The sequence below is a fragment of the Lycium barbarum genome, chromosome 10 (assembly GCF_019175385.1).
Source record: "Lycium barbarum isolate Lr01 chromosome 10, ASM1917538v2, whole genome shotgun sequence".
Classification (NCBI taxonomy): domain Eukaryota; kingdom Viridiplantae; phylum Streptophyta; class Magnoliopsida; order Solanales; family Solanaceae; genus Lycium; species Lycium barbarum.
This window is the reverse complement of record NC_083346.1, coordinates 18664236-18682568: the sequence shown is the minus strand read 5'-3', so window position 1 is coordinate 18682568 and position 18333 is coordinate 18664236. Positions and strand designations below refer to the sequence as shown.

At 34.0% G+C, this 18333-nt stretch overlaps 1 protein-coding gene, 1 long non-coding RNA gene and 1 other non-coding gene across 7 annotated transcripts; 1 reads left to right on the top strand and 2 right to left on the bottom strand.

Annotated features, from left to right (window-relative positions):
• Nucleotides 1–2863: 2863 nt before the first annotated feature.
• LOC132615258 (polygalacturonase inhibitor-like) lies at nt 2864–4105 on the top strand. Its single transcript, XM_060329824.1, has one exon. The coding sequence runs from the start codon at nt 2938–2940 to the stop codon at nt 3931–3933; it is 996 nt and encodes a 331-aa protein (XP_060185807.1). The 5' UTR covers nt 2864–2937; the 3' UTR covers nt 3934–4105.
• Nucleotides 4106–4968: 863 nt separating this feature from the next.
• LOC132614908 (uncharacterized) lies at nt 4969–11785 on the bottom strand. 5 transcript variants are annotated; one of them, XR_009572498.1, is made up of 6 exons: nt 11639–11784; nt 11319–11424; nt 8358–10769; nt 8002–8077; nt 7678–7744; nt 4969–5416 (listed from the first exon to the last, which is right to left on the bottom strand). It is a non-coding gene; the product is annotated as an uncharacterized LOC132614908 (long non-coding RNA). The 5 variants fall into 5 exon arrangements; XR_009572497.1 differs by having other exon boundaries at nt 8002–10769; XR_009572496.1 differs by having other exon boundaries at nt 7678–8077.
• A 6202-nt stretch (nt 11786–17987) lies between these two features.
• On the bottom strand, nt 17988–18093 carry LOC132616305 (small nucleolar RNA R71). Its single transcript, XR_009573095.1, has one exon. It is a non-coding gene; the product is annotated as a small nucleolar RNA R71 (small nucleolar RNA).
• Between the last annotated feature and the right edge of the window lie 240 nt (nt 18094–18333).

Below are 18333 nucleotides of genomic sequence, written 5' to 3'. Positions count from 1 at the left end.
GAGTTGACAAGGACAACAATTTGATCTTGGATCTTGATTACTGTTTCTCGCGGGCGACAAAGGACCAGGCCCCTACTAGAGAAGCTGACAATCATCATCAGATCTTCGAGTACACAACTATGCCCACTCAAATGAACTCATTTTCTTCGTGCTTGACAGCTTGATTTATAAAACGCTTACCCTTGTATAAGTAGGGACTATTCGTTGTCTTGTATTTTTTTTTTTTAGATTTATATTATGTAAATCTTAATCAATATTTAAAAAATATATTTTATTGATATCAGAAAAGTTAATTTATATTTCATCTGTTTTAAGTTATTTGTCTGCTTTTGATTTGACACGAAAAAAGACTTTTGAATCTCGTAATTTTAAATTAAAGATATATAGAATGTAGTCAGGGGCGGATTTAGAGGGTTGGGACGGTGTTCACCCGAACACTCTTGGTAAAAAATTACATTGTATATATGTGGTAGATTTTCTGCGTTTAAATACATATATTAACAATTGAATACCCTGAACAAATTCAAAAGGTTAGCTCAAGAGGTTCAAGATGTTTAAAATTGTCTCTAGCATCCTCAGTTTGATTCCCATGGGCATAAAATCTTTTTTACATTTAGCTTTTGTTGTTTTTTCTGAATCCCCATGAGTAAAAATATTAAATCCGCCGCTGAATGTAGCAAAATGTTTTTGATATTGTGGTTTTAAACATGCAAAGATACGTAGAATGTTCTTTAATCTCGTATAAATTGGTATTTTTTGTCTTAATTTTATGTTATACTATTTGTTTTTTTAGATTTAAATTATGTAAATCTTAATTAATACTTAAAAAGAATTTTGTATTGATATCAGAAAAGTTAATTTGTATTTAATCTGTTTCAATTTGTTTGTCTGATTTTAATTTTACATGAAATTTAAGAAAGTAAAAGGAGATTTTTGAATTTTGTAGTGTTAAAATAAAGATACGTAGAATGTAACAAAATATTTTTTTAATCTTGTGATTTTAAACATTCCATGTGAAAAGTTGAAATTAAAGAGATGCTAAAAAAAGAAAGAGACATTATTTTCTAAACGGAATAAAAAGGAAAATAAGTCAAACAAATTGAGACAGAGAATAGTAATTTTTTAAATAGTTTTTAAATTTTAATTTCAAAATATTTAGTTGATCTAATTCGGGTTAGCTTTAAAGATTAGATAAATTAACTCTTAAAAAAGAAAAATATCACATAAATTGAAGTAGGGACAGTATTGTCAAAATAATACTCATGAGTGTTATAGAGATTTATAGTTTAAATTTTCAATAAGGAGACGTTTAAACATGATTTAAAATCATGATAAGAAATCAGTGATTTGAAATCATGATGATTTGAAGTTAAAATTTTGTTTGGACAAACAATTTGAATTTTTTAAGTTATATTTTTTTCAGACATAATAACTTCAGAAGTTGTGAAATTCATTTAAAAAAAAATCCAATTCTTAACAATTTTACCAAATATGCAAATCATAGTTCATAACAGCATTAATACACTACTAGAAATCGTTTCTAAAACTTATGGGTCAAGTTTTTACATTTTAAAAAATTTAAAATCATCATTTGGAATCCCAAATAATACATTTTTGGAGAATTTAAAATTTAAAATCATGATAAAATATTAAAATTAAAATTTTATGCAAATTGCATAAATAAAGCTGATTTGAAATCAAAATCATTCCTTATACGAGTGTAATTACTCTTAAAGCTCTTACAAGGGTTTATCGTTTGCATTGCTCTCTAGCTCCTCCCTCCAAGATAAAAGGAAGAAAAAGGAGGATTTGAAGAACAGTAAATTTTTAATATTTTTAAAAGCAGCCCTACAGCCTGTTTGGATAGGTTTAAAAAAATTAATTTATAAGCTACTTTAAATAAGCTAAATTAAATGGAGTTAATTATTTTTTTAAGTTTATTTTAAGTATAATATAATTTTAAGTTGACTAGCCAAAACATAAAAAAGTTGAAAACAGCTTATAAGCAACTTATAAGTCAATCCAATCGGGCTCCTAGTCTACTGCCCTGATCCACAACTCCATCAAAATTATATATATTATCTCCATTTTCGTAATTCTGCACATGCTGACTATTTTCCTAATTTGAACTGTGAAAATTGTTGCTCAATATAGAAGAAGTTGGTCCTAATTTAAATTTTAAATTACGTAAATCTTAATTAATATTTAATATTTTTATCACATTAAGAAGGTTTCGGTGCACAAATCTCTCGCTGTGCATTGAATCCGGGAAAGAATTATACCACAAGAGTATAATCATATTGATATAAGAAAAATTATAATTTATAATATATTTTAAATATTTTAATTATACATTATTGAATTGATCTAATTCAATTTAACTTTAAAAATTAATCAAACTAATTCTTATACATCGAAAAAAATCACATAAATTGAAATAGGAGGAGTACACTCACATGGTCACATTAATACTCACTACTCGCGAGTGTGTTGTAGAGGTTTATAGTTTAAATTTTCACTAAATCATTCCGTATAGTCTACTGCCCTGATCCACAACTCCATCAAAATTATATTATCTCCATTTTCGTAATTCCGCACATGCTGACTATTTTCCGAATTTGCACCGTGAAAATTCCTGCTAAATATAGGAGAAGTTGGTCGAATAGTTGATACGTAGACATCATAATTATAATGATTTAGACAGTGAAAATTCTTTAATACGTCTATAAAAAAAATAACAGAAAAGGGAAATTTCTGAAAAACAAATATTAACAGAAACAGAAAATTCCTAAAAGATGGACATTTATGTAATTCTCTATTGAGAGGGACAACCAACACTATAAAGCAAGAATATCATGCTCCTATAAGATTAAGAGCTATGACCAAACCCTCACAATCTCACATGTGCTTATCTATTAAACGCTTTGTTTCATAAAAATGACACTCTCTCTAGTTTCCATTCTTTCTTTTTCTCTCTTCTTTCTCTCCCGATTGTCCACATCACTCTCCGAAAGGTGCAATGCAAATGACAAAAAAGCCCTTCTAGAAATCCAGAAAGGGCTAGGCAATCCCTATGACCTCCAATGGGATCCCAAAACTGATTGTTGTACTGATTGGATCTCTCTCTCATGTGATGACAAGACCAATCGTGTTACTTCCTTAAGCCTCTACAGAATTGAAGATGCCGGCCACCTCTCTCTTGCTTTTGGAGACCTTCCGTACCTCAAAAGTTTGAGCATCAACAATTTACGTAATCTCTCAGGCCCGATTCCACCCACAATTGCTAAGCTCTCGGAGCTCACATTCTTGAGAATTAGTCGAACAAAAATTTCAGGACCTGTCCCTGAATTTCTTAGTAAGTTGAAAAAAATAACTTACATCAACTTGTCATACAACTATCTCGTTGGTACAATCCCTCCTTCACTTTCCACATTGTCAAATCTCGAGTTCCTTGGTTTAGATAGGAACAAACTCACTGGACCAATCCCAGAATCTTTAAGTAAGTTAGCTCCAAAACTCACGTATCTTTACCTTGGACACAACCAACTAACAGGGGTTGTGCCGACTTCTTTTGCTGGTTGGAGCTTTGAGACAATTGACTTGTCACGGAACATGCTTGAAGGGGATATTTCATTCTTGTTTGGCAAAGATAAGACAACATTTGAAATGCTTTTGGATCGAAATAAGTTCAAGTTCGACTTCTCAAAGCTAACATTTGGGAAAAGGTTATGGAGGTTGGATTTGAACCATAACAAGATTTACGGGAGCCTTCCAGCAGTCATAACGAAACAACCATGGCAGCTATTTAACGTGAGTTATAACATGCTTTGTGGGAAGATTCCACAGGGTGAATTTATGCAGGGGATTGATCGTTATTCGTATTTCCACAACAAATGCTTGTGTGACTCTCCATTGCCGCCCTGTAAATCATAAGTATTGGCTCTACCATTTGTTTTCAGAAATAAGAGTAGGCTGCTCCATGTATTTTGTGGTCCTACATCTATGTATGTATTTCAATCTCTCTCTTTGAATGTTGATAAGCCAGTGAACTTGAGGCTGCCAAGGCATGAAAAAGTGCTTCATGAATGATATCCTTTTTTAGTAACCTCTCGAATCCTCGATAGATGATTATTCTTCAACCATCAAATTAATGTGGAAATTTCTCGCTTAATTGCCATGAACAGCAAACAAACGAAAACAACTTATTGTTAATTAATGCATGTAAGGAGAAAGTTTATGAGGTAGCTGGTCGAAGCAATACTCGATTACATTTTAGGACGTGACTTCTGCCCATTTCAGTTCTTACGCATGTCCTATTTTAATAGTCACTTTGTCCCAATTTATGTAGCATTGCTTGATTAGACACAAGTTTAAGATAAAAAGGAAATTTTTTAAAATTTGTGTTCTAAAACATACATTAAACATTTGTGCTGCTACAAACAATTTGATTAAGGATAAAAAGGAAATTCAAAAAATAAGTTGATTCTAATTATACAAACACCCCACCCTTTTTTTAGTTCCTCTTACCACCATCTCTGACGCCCAATTAAGGGAAGTTTAATCTAAATTTTTTTCATCAGACATAAAAGATCTTTTTTTGGCACAAATATAAAAATTAGGGACAATATTTCAATAACAGCGAAAATACTCTCTTGTCCAACTCACCTAAACCCGTCAACCGGTTCAAATTGAACCGGATCGGTAACCGGTTACGGAATCAATCGGTTCCGGTTTACCGGTTACAAATTCGAAACCAGAATAGGTCTGGTTCAAATAGTCCCAAATCCCTTTTTTTTTGGGTTTTTTGCATTATATATATATATATATATTATAAGCATATTTTAGTTATTTTTCAAGTATATAACTTTCTAGTTTTTAATTTAAGTAGATGTATATCATAAGTATATTCTTAATATATTTTAGATATATTCCTAACTTAATATAAGTAAAAATATGAACACAAGTAAATAAAAGAAAGCTCAATGAGCCATATATTTCATTCATTCTTGGATAACATTTATTTGTATGTTGTAGTTTTTTTTTTAACTTGCAAATAATACATGAGTTGTAACTTGTACAGAAATAGTAGAATAATAAAATCATCAATTCTCAATCATTTAATTAATTTTCCCATATCATATTCGACCATGAAGATATCTTGAAAGTCTTCCATTTGGTCCGGTCCATTTGCTATCAAATCTTCAATTGCTTCCTTTTCGCCTTCCTTCGCTTCTAAGTTTTGGTTGCGTCACTCCGATCTAATCCAATCGCAAAATGCGCACTCCGAAGCCGCGGTTGATACTTGAACCGTAAAGATATTTCGAGTCATTCTTGAGAGTATCGAATGACTTGCCTTGTACTTATTCCATCATGCTAAGACGTCCAATTCATCCAGTTCCTTGATATCCACATTTGGCTGCTTCAAATAAAAGTTATATTCATCAAATTTTGCACTACAAGAAGAAGTTGGTTGTGAATGTAAAACTTTCAAATGCAACAAACCCGACAAACCTTTTTTGCTACTTTGAAAAGTAGTAGAGCGTGGAGCAACGGGTGTAGCACGTTCTTTCAAATTAGAATAATGAGTAAAAACTTTTCTAAACTCATCATCAATAACGAGTTCGACTTCAACTAAATCTAGATGGTTTGTCTCCTATGGAATTTTCGGGGGGAGGGAGGGGGGGAGGGGGGTTTCATCATCATCATCATCAATTGCATTAAAAGTGTCGGTAAAATGTTATTGCATTGCCTCATGACCTAAAAGTGGATTATTTCCACCAATATCAATACCTAAATTAGGTGTTTCTTCCACAAAATGTTTTCTCATTAAGCCCACCCCTAACAATACCACTACTACTACCGACACTACATCTTAATCTCTTTGCCATTATTAATAGAATTAATTTAAATGACACTAAAATAAATCAAAAGAAAATAAATTGCAACAAATTAAATTGCGAAAAATAAAAATAAAGTTGAAACGAAGGTACCAAATTGCTGGATTAATTTCCAACAAAGTAAAGGCGGTTAGAATTGCAAATCCACCAAAGCTACTTCGGATTGTTACAAAATCACTAACTCCACCAATAATATTATAATTGCAAAATTAATAATTGAAACTATAATAAGACTTTATAATATTTATTTGAGAGAAATTTAAAGTGACTAATTATTGCAAAGTAACTATAATTGAGAGATTGAGATTTGAGAGAAAGAGAAGAGTGAATTGGTGTGGATTAAAATGAAAATGAAAATGAAGAAGGGTTTATATAAGGGTGGGGGATGAGTTAAAGTGTTAAATAAAAGTTTGGGGGGGGGGGGGGGGGGGGAGGGGGCAAAAAATGAGTTTATGACCGTTTGGCAACAGCCATTTTTTGCAAATGGACCGTTGCCAATGGTCCAATAACGGACAACCCAATAGCTATATTTTTTTTTAAAATTTCACCGGTATAACCGGTCCGGTTCTGATTTTACCGGTTCTGATTTTAAAAAAATTGAAATCGGACCGGTAAGAAATATATGGTTAACCGGTCCAACCGGTTCCGATTTTACCGATTTGAAACGGTTAAACTGGACCGGTTGACGGGCTTAAACTCAACCAAATATTGAGCCTCCTTGACTGGTGGATGGGTCTATGTCTTGGGTATCCAAAGTCTTGGTTACTAGTACTTATTAGTTTTACTAGATGGCCCGTGCCCGCGCCATGTTGGTCTTAGAGCAGAATAAATTAAAAGATATAGCACGTATATGAAAGTTAGTGTATTACAAACCACCCTATTATAATTTGATACAACTAAAAAGTTCACTTAATAGAGAGTAGCCATTTTCATAAAGTTCAACAATTTAAAGAGTTTTAATAATCTATTGATTAGCTAATGAGAATTGAATATTAACAAAATCGTTTTTTCTTCTTTCAGGATATATCTCTTTAGAGTCTGAAAATTTCTTGCATATTTCAACTCTTCTACTTTCCATCCTACTCAAATTTCAAAGCACAAGTTTTCATGGAAAGAAGGAGACAACAAATAAGTTAAGAGATTCAGTTTGCTAGGAGAAACAACGGAAAGTTCAATGTCATGGAGCAACAAAACTTGGTAACCAAAACCCATGGAAAGTTCATTAAAGTGATGTTAGGAGTCATTATGTAGGAGACTTGATGAGTTAGAATTGACAATTTTGACATGGCATTAGCCACAAACAATTAGTAGCAAGAGATACTCATAATACCTCAAATTCTTCAAATGCAATATGTCAGCCTAACGTTGTCCTCTACCAATAATATGTTGTCATAAACAAAGTATCTAAGTGTTCTCGCAGAGCTTGTTTTCCTTCATTCCATACACTTTTAGTTTAATAGAGTGTACTTAATGTTTCAAATTGCTTCGTTACTTTGGAAATAATTCTATCTTCCAAAAGTGAATGAACTTCCCATTGAACTCAACTAAGAGATTGTTATAGGAGTTGTCCCTGGATGATCATATAAAATATTGCTTATCTTCCCCTAGGTCTGACATCATTGGCTATAAATCATGTTTCACATTAGATTATACATGTTTTGATAATTGTGTAAAACTTATAGTTAATATTAACAAATTTATTTCCCACTAAAATAATTGGTGTAGTATGACCATGGTGTCTTAAATCAGGGATATACTGTTGATGATCGAACTATCGTACCTTGATGAGCTCAAGAAACAAAGCGTTCACAATTAGTTGCAGATTCTGACTTGTAACCATTTTTTCCCTGTTTCTCAACAAAAAACATGAGAAGTTTATAAGTTTACCAGAATTATCTTGGTAGTAAGTAAAAAGCAAGAGTAAATTTTGTGAAAACGTGAACATAGATTAATATCATCAAGAATTTAAATTCACAGCTAGCTGTCGACCACAAATTTCGATGATGAAATATTAGTATAACAATTTTTACAGAACCAAACTCGAAGAGAAGTACTGATCAAGCAACACCAGCTTTTTAATAAATGGGAGAAAAAATAATTTTACCTTGATGCTGCACTTATGGAAAGGTATTAATGCAATATCTACTGTCACTTGTATTAAAAAAGTCAATCTTCATAAACTGGAAAAAATCAAGCTTTATTGGATAAGGAATTATAAGATTGTAATAATAAAGTAAATTAACATTATTACTTACCTAGAGCTAAGAGTGAGGTGATGGATATATTTTAAAACTAAAGGGAGATAAAATTTCTTCTCTACATTTCCTACTTCAGAAACAATAAAAACCTTAATTGGTATGCTAAATTGAAAGTTTAGAATATTTAGTGTCGCTGAACTACAATATGAACGTCATAGAGTGTAACATTCTATCAGTTATCAGAAAAGGTAGAGAATTTTACAATCTTAGTTATGTTTCTTGTCACCCTACGTGTCTGCCGTGTAAATGCCTCATTTCCAATCTCTCAGATATTGCTGGAAAGTGCAAAAAATATAGGGCCCACTCTCTCCAAATAGCAGTTGTGCTAGCTGTCATCTAAAGAAGAAAAAGCTCAACAAGAAGATGTTGCTGAATATCATCATTGAACACTTGGAACAAAAAGAATATGAATGGAACAACTGTATTAGGTTGAATTAGGTTGATCAAGTTTTCCATAGATCCTCCATATAATCAGTACACAATTCTTGGTCCATGAGATGCCAGCATCAGGATTTAAAAATGTGATTGTAGTGGAATAGTAGCAGTACACAGAGTTCTCTTTGGTAAATTCTTTTGTCCAATCTGTTCCCAGAAACACTTACTTCGCATCAGGAAATCTATATAAAGCTCTTCGTCTTCTTTTATCATACTTTTTTTCACAAGATAAAAAACAATCTGTTGGAAGTAATATCAAAATAAAACCAGAAACATATGAGACAGAGGTTGCGTGAGTTAAAATCAACTCCCATTTTTGTGATGTGAAAAAATTGTTGGAAGCAAAGAACTTAAAGAAAGAAAAGAAACATTGGAACAGTAATATGTAGCATAAGCCTTTTCCGTTTGCTTTAATAAATAAACCATCTCTGATCTAACTATCACAAAGCAACTCTGGGGCAACTGATTCCAGGTGGAAGAACAAGATTAAAAAAGATACAAACCTCTCTAGTTATTTTAATTAATTGTGGTGTATATATTGCTAACGTAGGATGTTTTGTGCATTGAGCTGCCCGTTTTTTTAGTGTGTATATAAACACTGTCGAAGTCCTCTACCACCAAGGTACGAAATATTTATTGCCAAAATTTGATGAGTTATCCCAAAAAAGAATCCAAAGAGTAATTTAATAAAAGAGAGCACATGATAACCAAAAGAGGAGTCAGAAAGAAAATTGACAGAACTTACCGATATGAAGTGTCCAGGACATTTGTATTATCCACATCATAGTGCTCTATATTTCTCGTATTGGCTATCCGTTCTTAAGTTCACACAGATGAAAACTTAACACATTATCCAGCTAAAAATAAGCAACAATAATTGTTGGCCCTAGCTCAAAAAGATAATAAAAATAATCTAAGCTGACCAAAATGCAACTTATAGCTAATATATGTTCATGAATCTGTTTGGTGAATCTATTTGGAGGGTAAAAGTCCGTTTGATTGTCGCTTGCTAAAAAAATGTAAGGATGATAAGTTCTATTCGTTTGAAATAGGTTGATCTGTATCAAAAATCATTTCTAAGGCATGATACAAATTAAATATAGTATTTATGTCCTTCAAATGTTCACTGCATTGTCTTAGTCTAGAAACTAAGCTCACATTTAACTTGCCAAAAATATTTGACCAACAAATAATATTCGAAGAAAATAAATCGATGCAATTACAAGTTACTGAGGTACCAGAGGAGACTTTAAATTTGTATTCATATCTCCTGAATGTCGAGGCACAAATAAAACTATGAAAACATTGTTAAAGATTTCTTCTTTCTCTTGCAGGCAACATACTTCTTTTTGGCTTCAAAATTGTTTAAAAAAAAAACAGTAATTAAAAAGGCTTGGAGAGAGTAATCTAAATGGACTATTTTGACAAGAGGGGGTTGTTCAGATGGTAAGCGCCCTCCACTTTCAACCTGAAGGTTGTGAGTTCGAGTCACCAAGAGAGCAGAGGGGGAGCCCCTATGTGGAGGGGGGCGGGGGGCGATGGGTAAAAAAAAAAACAAAAAAACAAAAAAACAAAAAAATCAAATAGACTATTTTTGTTCTACATGCAGAAAGGTGCAAACACACACCATGGAAAACCAGTCACAGCTTAATCCCGTGGACACAAACGGTAAAATTTACCACTTACAGTCAATCAAAACTGTGCATCCATTATATTACAACTAAATGGAATATAAAATTATTTGATATTGTAATTTATTAAAATATTAAAACCCATTGCATTTACAATCTACTAAGGTACAAAAATTGGCAAGCAAAGAAATGCAGTAATATACAGGTCATCCGAGAAACAGCATTAGCTTCACAATTCAACTTTTTTTGTTTGTTCTTAGCCTTATCCACTCTTAGCAAAATATTGAGAACCATCAGTCTTCTACTTAGAAATTCAATGCCATGGATCATTGTTTTGGTACTTCCATACTTGTTAATTGCCAGTCTTATAGGTTATGGGCTATTTTTTATTTCTATCACATCCTGTTATTTAGTTGTATCTACTGTAGGTTTCATAACCATTTAGCAATATAACTAAGCATATAACATTAGAGCAAACAAAGTGCAAAAGTTACCTTGACAAGCAGTGCCATTTCCTTCCAACCTTGACCAGCTGCGACTTTCAAAACCTGTGAAATCATAATTTGGCAATCATTAGATTCCAACTAAATGAATAATAGATTATCCGCATTGTAGCGTATTGAGAATTCAAAAAAAAATAGAAAATACAATAACAGAGAAGCTGTAAACAGATAGGTCCGAAATTAAAAAAAAAAAAATATGATCTGGTTGATCACTATGCCCTGAAGAAGACTAAATAATTGGAAAAAGCTTATAACCACGTTACAGTAATGGAAGCAAGAGAGTCGATAGCAGTAATAGCATCAACAACAAGAAGCCAGAGATATAGAAAGATCTAAGCACTGTAAATTTCTTCCAGCAAGAACATCATGTATTGACCATTAGAATTGAATAATAGATACGATTTCCTTTTGATAAAAAGAAGCTTCTGAATCAGAGGGCTTCTGAATCAAACACAGAGGGCGATGAAGAGGAAGAAGACAAATGAAAAAGAATCTGACCGACATACGAACAGAATCAGACTTATATTCACAACGAAAAAAATTATCGAGTCAATGCCCAAAAATTTGAACAATCGACAAAACAAGATATTTTACCTATTCACAACTACTTCCGAATCTAATCTCTGCCAGTGAAGAAACTTCTAAGTTAATCGTCACCATCACATCTGAGCTCCAAATCTTTCAATTCTTTGATCCATCTCTGAAAATGAAAGCGTAATTAATTTCTTAAAACCTCAAATTTTCAAACCCTAAGAGAAAACCTCAAAATCCTTGGTAAGAATCTCAAATTAAAATAAATTAACAACATGCACATCTCAAATTAAAATAAATTAACAGCATGCAATAATTGATTGAGCCAAAAAAAATAGCATCAAACGAACCACGAACAAAGACAAAAAGAACAAAATAATTACCAGCACATAATGAATAAAGAAGAACACGAAAGTGGAGCAAAGTGAAGCAGAAAATGGGACACGTGTTTTAACATTTATAATGAAGGGACACGTGAATATTTACATTTTTACCCTTCGTCGTACCAAGAAGTTTCACTTAGTAATAGTTTAAATTAAATTAAATTAAATTAATCTAATTGTTGGACCCAAAAATCCAATACATAGAAAAAATGCAGCATGATTTTGGACCTACAAATCCATTAATATCTCCGTTGAACAAAATTACACCATAGAGAATAATAAAGAGCATATTCAAAGATGCATTACGATTCTGGACCACCTGTGGTAATAAATAAATTGAGTCGACTTAGGCTGTGGTTGGTATGAAAGAAAATACTTTTTAGCAAATATTTTTCTATTTTTTCACTTTTAGTTGCACAAAATACTCCATAAAATTTTCCATAAAGGCATATGGAATGAGCAGATGCTAGAACAGGGTCTCTGTATTGGGGAAAATTCATAGAATACAACTGGACGTATGATGTTGTGACACATGTCAATAGATATGAATCCGATTCAAGTCAGCACTCGGAGCCTCCAGAGGTATTCGTGTGTCTCCGAAGTCTCACTAGGATTCGTGTCCACGGAGAGTTCGTGAATATGATAAGGCACCGGTTGAAGAGGCCAACAGTCAACCATTACGAGAAGACTTTGCACCTTCCATGGGATATTAATAAGCATTATTGTTATTTTTATTGTCCATCATTACTATGACATTAATTGTTAATATTAACGGAGGCATGATTCATGGAACGTATACCCCTGAGTCCAAGTATAATAGGGCTTCTAATTTCATTGTAAAGCATCTAAGAAATATATACAAGGCACATTTGATACTTGCGCTGTTTTTTAGTATCTTGTTTCAATTCAGTTTGTCAATATAGCAATTGATAGCTTTCCCGGAGACTCTAGCTCAAAGTTTCTCCAAGGTTCAGGCTATTCTATTTCTTTACTTTCGATTACATTTTGTTTATATTAATTTCTATTGCAACTTATCTTGCCATTTTGGTCACTCTGGTCCACGTGTCCTTGAACACATTTACAAATTCAACTATACCAATTTACGGGTAAACAATTTGGCGTCCACCGTAAGGCCAAGGCGATAGTGGTATCGCAGTGACCCTGTCTTTTAAACTAATTCTTTTTTAATTCTGTTGTCTCTAGCACCAACTTGAGGTATGTCAAGAGTTAACAACAACCCAATTACCGGAAAGGATGTTGACAACAAGCGGATGTTACACCTCGTGGTTTTGTACATTGAAATTCGTCGTATGTTAGTGGTTCTAACCTTGGATGATTAGACGAGTTTATCTTATAGTTATAAAGGGTTAAGTTCATGTTTAGTAAGTATTGGAAGGATAAAGAGTTGAACAAATCGATGAGAATATGTTTTGGAAAAAGATGGGTTTTACGGTCAGATATACGGACCATGTAATTTTTTACGGAACGTATATCTAGCTGACTTCCACCGTAAATTGATTCCAAAAGGGGTAAGTTACTGGTTGGATTTTACGATCCAATTATACGGACTGTATAAATTTTATGGTCCGTAAAAATGGACCGTAAATTCGAGTCGGCACCAGATTTTTTTAAGTTATATACCCGACCCTTATTCATTTTTGCTCATTTCCAACATTTTCCAAGTCCATGAATGTTCTAGAACCTTCTCCTAAACATATCCAACCAAACTCAAGTAAAATCAAGGATTGAAAGGTGAAAATCAAGAGATCCAAGTGTCAGGAGACTCACTAGGGTTTGTATAGTCCAAGAAATTCTTTTGCTGTTGAAATGGAGGTTTCCCTCAAGTGAAATAAATTGATCCAAATCTTATCCTTATGTGGTAAAAGGTTAGTTTTCATATCTATTTCATGTTATTAAGAATGCTTGGTTGTTGAATTTGTCACACCCCACTCTTAGTAGGGCGTGATTGGCACCCGACACCTTACGGTAACCGAGCGAACCAGCTTATAACTTACATCTTTCGTCTCAAATGGAAACAATAGGGTCGAGAGGCTAAATACGAACATAATATCATGCATAGCATATGTACATTGGACCCATGATGCCAACATTACTATCGTCACACTATGACCAAGCTGTATAAAGGAACTGTCTGCAAAACCTCTATGAACATGAGTGAAGTATACAAGTCGGGACAGGGCCCCCGACATATATATATATATATATATATATATATATATATATATATATATATATATATATATATATATATATATATATATATACTCGGCAGTGCTCCAGGAAGAAATGGAGCTCACCAATCAAACTGGTACCTGAAAACAGCCTACTGCGGAAGACCTTCGTCTCGTCTACTTGCACCTACGGGCACGAACGCAGCGTCTACAAGAAGGGACGTCAGTACGAACAATTTACTGAGTATGTAAGTCATGAATGGTAGTATGATATCAGAGTGAAGAAAACATAAGATAAAGTAAGTAATTATACCCCGTACTCTTCTTAAGATCGCTGTCATGTAAACTACTCGTCTACAGGAAACACATGTCATACACATCCATACACAACATACATACATATGTAATCACATACACTTACTATACATACATCTATCATATCCGCACTTGGCCCTTGCGGGACTCGATGTTATCCCCAGTTGATTAGTGGGATGCAATGCATACACACACACACACACACACTTATAGCTCGCAAGTCTACATTTAAGAGGATTTACACTAACGTTAACCTCTTTATCGCGCACTTATTCCAAGTTTCAAATCAAACTATTTTATATTCTTCCAAAAATCGGGCAGCATCTCCTCTGTTTGTATTCCTATCCCGAATTCTCAACTCAACAACCAACAACAACCACAACAATACTAATATTAACCATAATATATCCAACACCAAAATACTTCATAAATATCCCATATGGTGTTTTTCCCATATTTCCATCACAGAATCATTTTATAATAATTTTGCAGCTCCTTCTCCGTAAATAAATTAAGATTAACGTTAATAGCAAGAGATTTATACCTTTCTTTCGATAAGAATGCTATATCTTCACTCCCCCACCTTAATCTTAATCCACAACGCGTTGGTACACAATTTTGTTATTGCAACTATACGCCGTCTAGACCAGAATTTGGAAATTATACCTGGTTTGGGCTAAAAAGTTGGTGGTGGAAATTTGGGGAATTTTTTGGAATATTTGAGGGGTTTTTGGTTTGTTTGGGACGAAAATGAGGGGGTCTCCCCCTTTATATATCGGTCCAGGTTCTGCTTGGACCGACTTAAATTTCCTTCAGCGCATTTGCGCTGGCTTATTTTTTCTGACTGCACCTTCATTCAGTAAACAAATCATTACTCTTGATACCGATATCATGTGAGGTCCCACAACCTATGGTTAGAAAGCTCTTTAATTTATCTACAACTTTCATTCTTTGTGTTTTTCCAAATTTCAAACTAATAATATCATTTTGGCCCCTCCAAGTCAGATCATCTGAAAACGTTTCCTTAAATCGTCCGTTTGGAGGGCTTATGCCCATTTTAGTTTTAAGGGTCCTTCTTAAGACTTGCTCAAATTTCCATACTACTCATATGTCTTTTCACATTTCCTTCATGAAACTGCGGCGTGTGGGCCCCACTTTGGCTTACAGCAACGAGGGGTTTTCGGCGAGTGACATATGAACCGATTCACCCTATATGGTCTCCACATGTCATACATATGCCATTATTCACTCTTATAGTATAACCTTTCTCCTTATTCCTCACATGACTTTACTATTGTTCAAGCTCACACTAAGTTGTCTACAGTCTAGGTAGCGCAAAAGTTTCCGGGGTGTAACATTCTTCCCCCCTTAGGAACATTCGTCCTCGAATGTTGCAGTATTGAAAACCCACAACATCATCTTTGATTCCTTAGAGCAGTTATTCTTTCTTTAGGGTCCGATTACCAGTTGCTTAAACTAGAACTTGAGTCAGTCTCTTCTCATTCTTCCTTAACCCTTTTATTGCCTTCAGTCAACTTCTTTCACTTCTTTGCCCTCATGTACATGATAGAAATTTAACTAGTATGTCTCTCTTACCCTGTCTCTATTAATGTAGCCTTGAATTGTCGTGCCGTAACTATTCGTCATCCCATAAGTAGTCTCTTTTTATCGCTTCTTATTTCCTTGTTAGTGGACAATTACCTTTCTCATTCATAGCGTCCTCTTTGTGTTCCTTCGGTACCATATTGGGCTATCTTTTTATACTCATTGATTTTTAAGTATGCACTTTACCGAATTCTGGTAGCTCGTTAGTCAGGCTCCCTATTCCCTTACATTCCTGGCACTACCTCTCTTACTCTTACATTCCAATTGCTTATTGATGTGGCGTGATTTTACGCCACAATCGATGCTTTTTGGCTGTAAGTTTTACTTGTTCTTAAGCAATCCTATGTGATTTTACGTGATTTTTCGTGCTTTTCAGGTAAAGGAACAGATTTGGCATAATAACAGTTGAAGTGCAAAACCAGGTCGTAAATGCAGTTTACGGTCCGTATTCCACAATACGGGCCGTATTCCATGGTCGTATTAAAGGATCCCAGAAACAGAAAGTCAAGTTGAGAAGATGGTGATTTACGAGCTAAGTTTACGGACCGTATTTCAGTTTACGGTCCGTATTCCATCACGTATTTAACCATTCCAGCATCTGGCAGAAAGTCTGAGTTTTGGCAAAGTAAAAGACGATCATACAGTTTACGGACCGTAAACCACTTTACGGTTCGTATTTCAACAGACACAACTGAAGGACGACTGGGTTGTAAATTGACTTTACTGTCCGTAAACCAGTTTACGGACCGTATTTCGTGATGACGGGACCAAAGTGCAAATCTGTAACTTGTGTATTTCCAAAACTTATAAATAGTCATTGTAGGGTTTTAATAGTTATCGGTTGTTATAATTTTTTCTCTTGACTTAGAACAAAAACTTCTTTCTAGTTTTTGAAGATTCAAACATCAATTCAAGTATTATCAATTCCTCTTACATTCAAAAGTAAGCAATTATGAATTCTTCAATTTCTTATTTCTTGTTCTTTGTCATGAGTAACTAACTTCCCTTGCTAGGGTTGTGAACCCAATGATGGGTGTTTTGTGATTGGGTTTGTGATTGATATACAAATAATGGATTATTAGGGTTTAGTTATTCTTCATTCTTCATTCATAATTAATGGTTGCAAACATTGATTAAAGCCATAAACCCTAATTAATTTGGGAAAATAATTAGGGTTGGTAAGAATAACTAACAAGAACTCAAAGCTTTAAACTTTGTTTAATAAATTCACTTAGGAATAAGAAGAATTTACTTGGCATGATTAATCGTTCTTCATAGTCACTTTCCTATATTTGGAAAAATCATAGAAAGATATAATCTTTATTTGTTGAGAAATAGTAGAGATTCACATAGAGATTAAGTGCATTCATATAATGATCCATTACAAGTATATCAAGATCAATACCCGTGATCATACACTTTATCTAACGGGGACACAACCTTAGTTTCTTTTACTATAAATTTCCACTAAAGCAATAATTTAGCAACTAGTCATAGAAAAACCAAATTTTACCTAAATCACCGGATTAAGACATTAGACCTAGAACTTAGCATCTACAACTTTAGTAACCTCTTCACACCATATTCCCTGTGGGATTCGACCCCAACCTTGTTGGGTTACTATATTTGACAATGTCCGCGTTATACCATTAATAGGTGTAATTTGAGCGTATCAAATTTTGGCGCCGTTGCTGGGGAATACGGTTTTGAAATTACTAAATAGTGTTTGCTTTTATTAAAGTATTTTACTTATTCCATCACACCTTGTTTGCTACTTTGTGTAAACCAGGTGAACATGAATCAAAATCAGCAAAATCAGCGTGCTGGTAATCAGCAGAATCGGTTGAATAATCAATCGAACGAATCCGATGAAGAGAATATTTTTGTTGAACTTGCTCAAGAGGAAGACTATGCATCTGCTATTGTTCAACCTCGAGTTGGAGCTGCTACTGTAAAAATTGACTCATCTCTATACCAGCTGTTGACACTTGAGGGATACTTTCGGAATTCTACCGAGAATGACCCTCAACGTCATTTGCAGAATTTTGTGGATGTGTGTGCTAATCACATCCAGAACAATGTTCCACAAGATGCTATTCGGTTGAGGTTATTCAAATATTCCTTAGTTGGGGAGGCTAGAACATGGTTCGAGAAGCGACCCCGAAATTCGATTACTTCATGGGCAGAAATGGTAGTTGCTTTTCTTACAAAGTGGTATCCCCCTAGCAAGAAGGATGAGATTCGTGACAAGATATATGAATTTAAGCAGCGACCGGGGGAATAGCTATATGAAGCTTGGGATAGATTCAAGGAGTATTTGCAGAAGAGCCCAAATCATGGTTTCCCGGAAAATATATTGATGGAGAAGTTCTACCGAGGGTTAGATCCAGTGACACAGTCAGTAGCTAACAATGCAGCTGATGGGTGTTTTATGAACAAAACCTTTTGACGAGTGACCATCATACTTAACAAGATGACAACTCACAATCAGGCGTGGCACTCGAACAATGCTGATGTGGTACCGTATGGTAGTGCTATGCTCAGAATATAGTGAAAGAGAATCAGGACACCCAGCAAACATTA

Coding starts and splice junctions, on each gene's coding strand:
- LOC132615258 (XM_060329824.1), top strand. CDS start 2,938: ATGACACTCTCTCTAGTTTCCATTCTTTCTTTTTCTCTCTTCTTTCTC.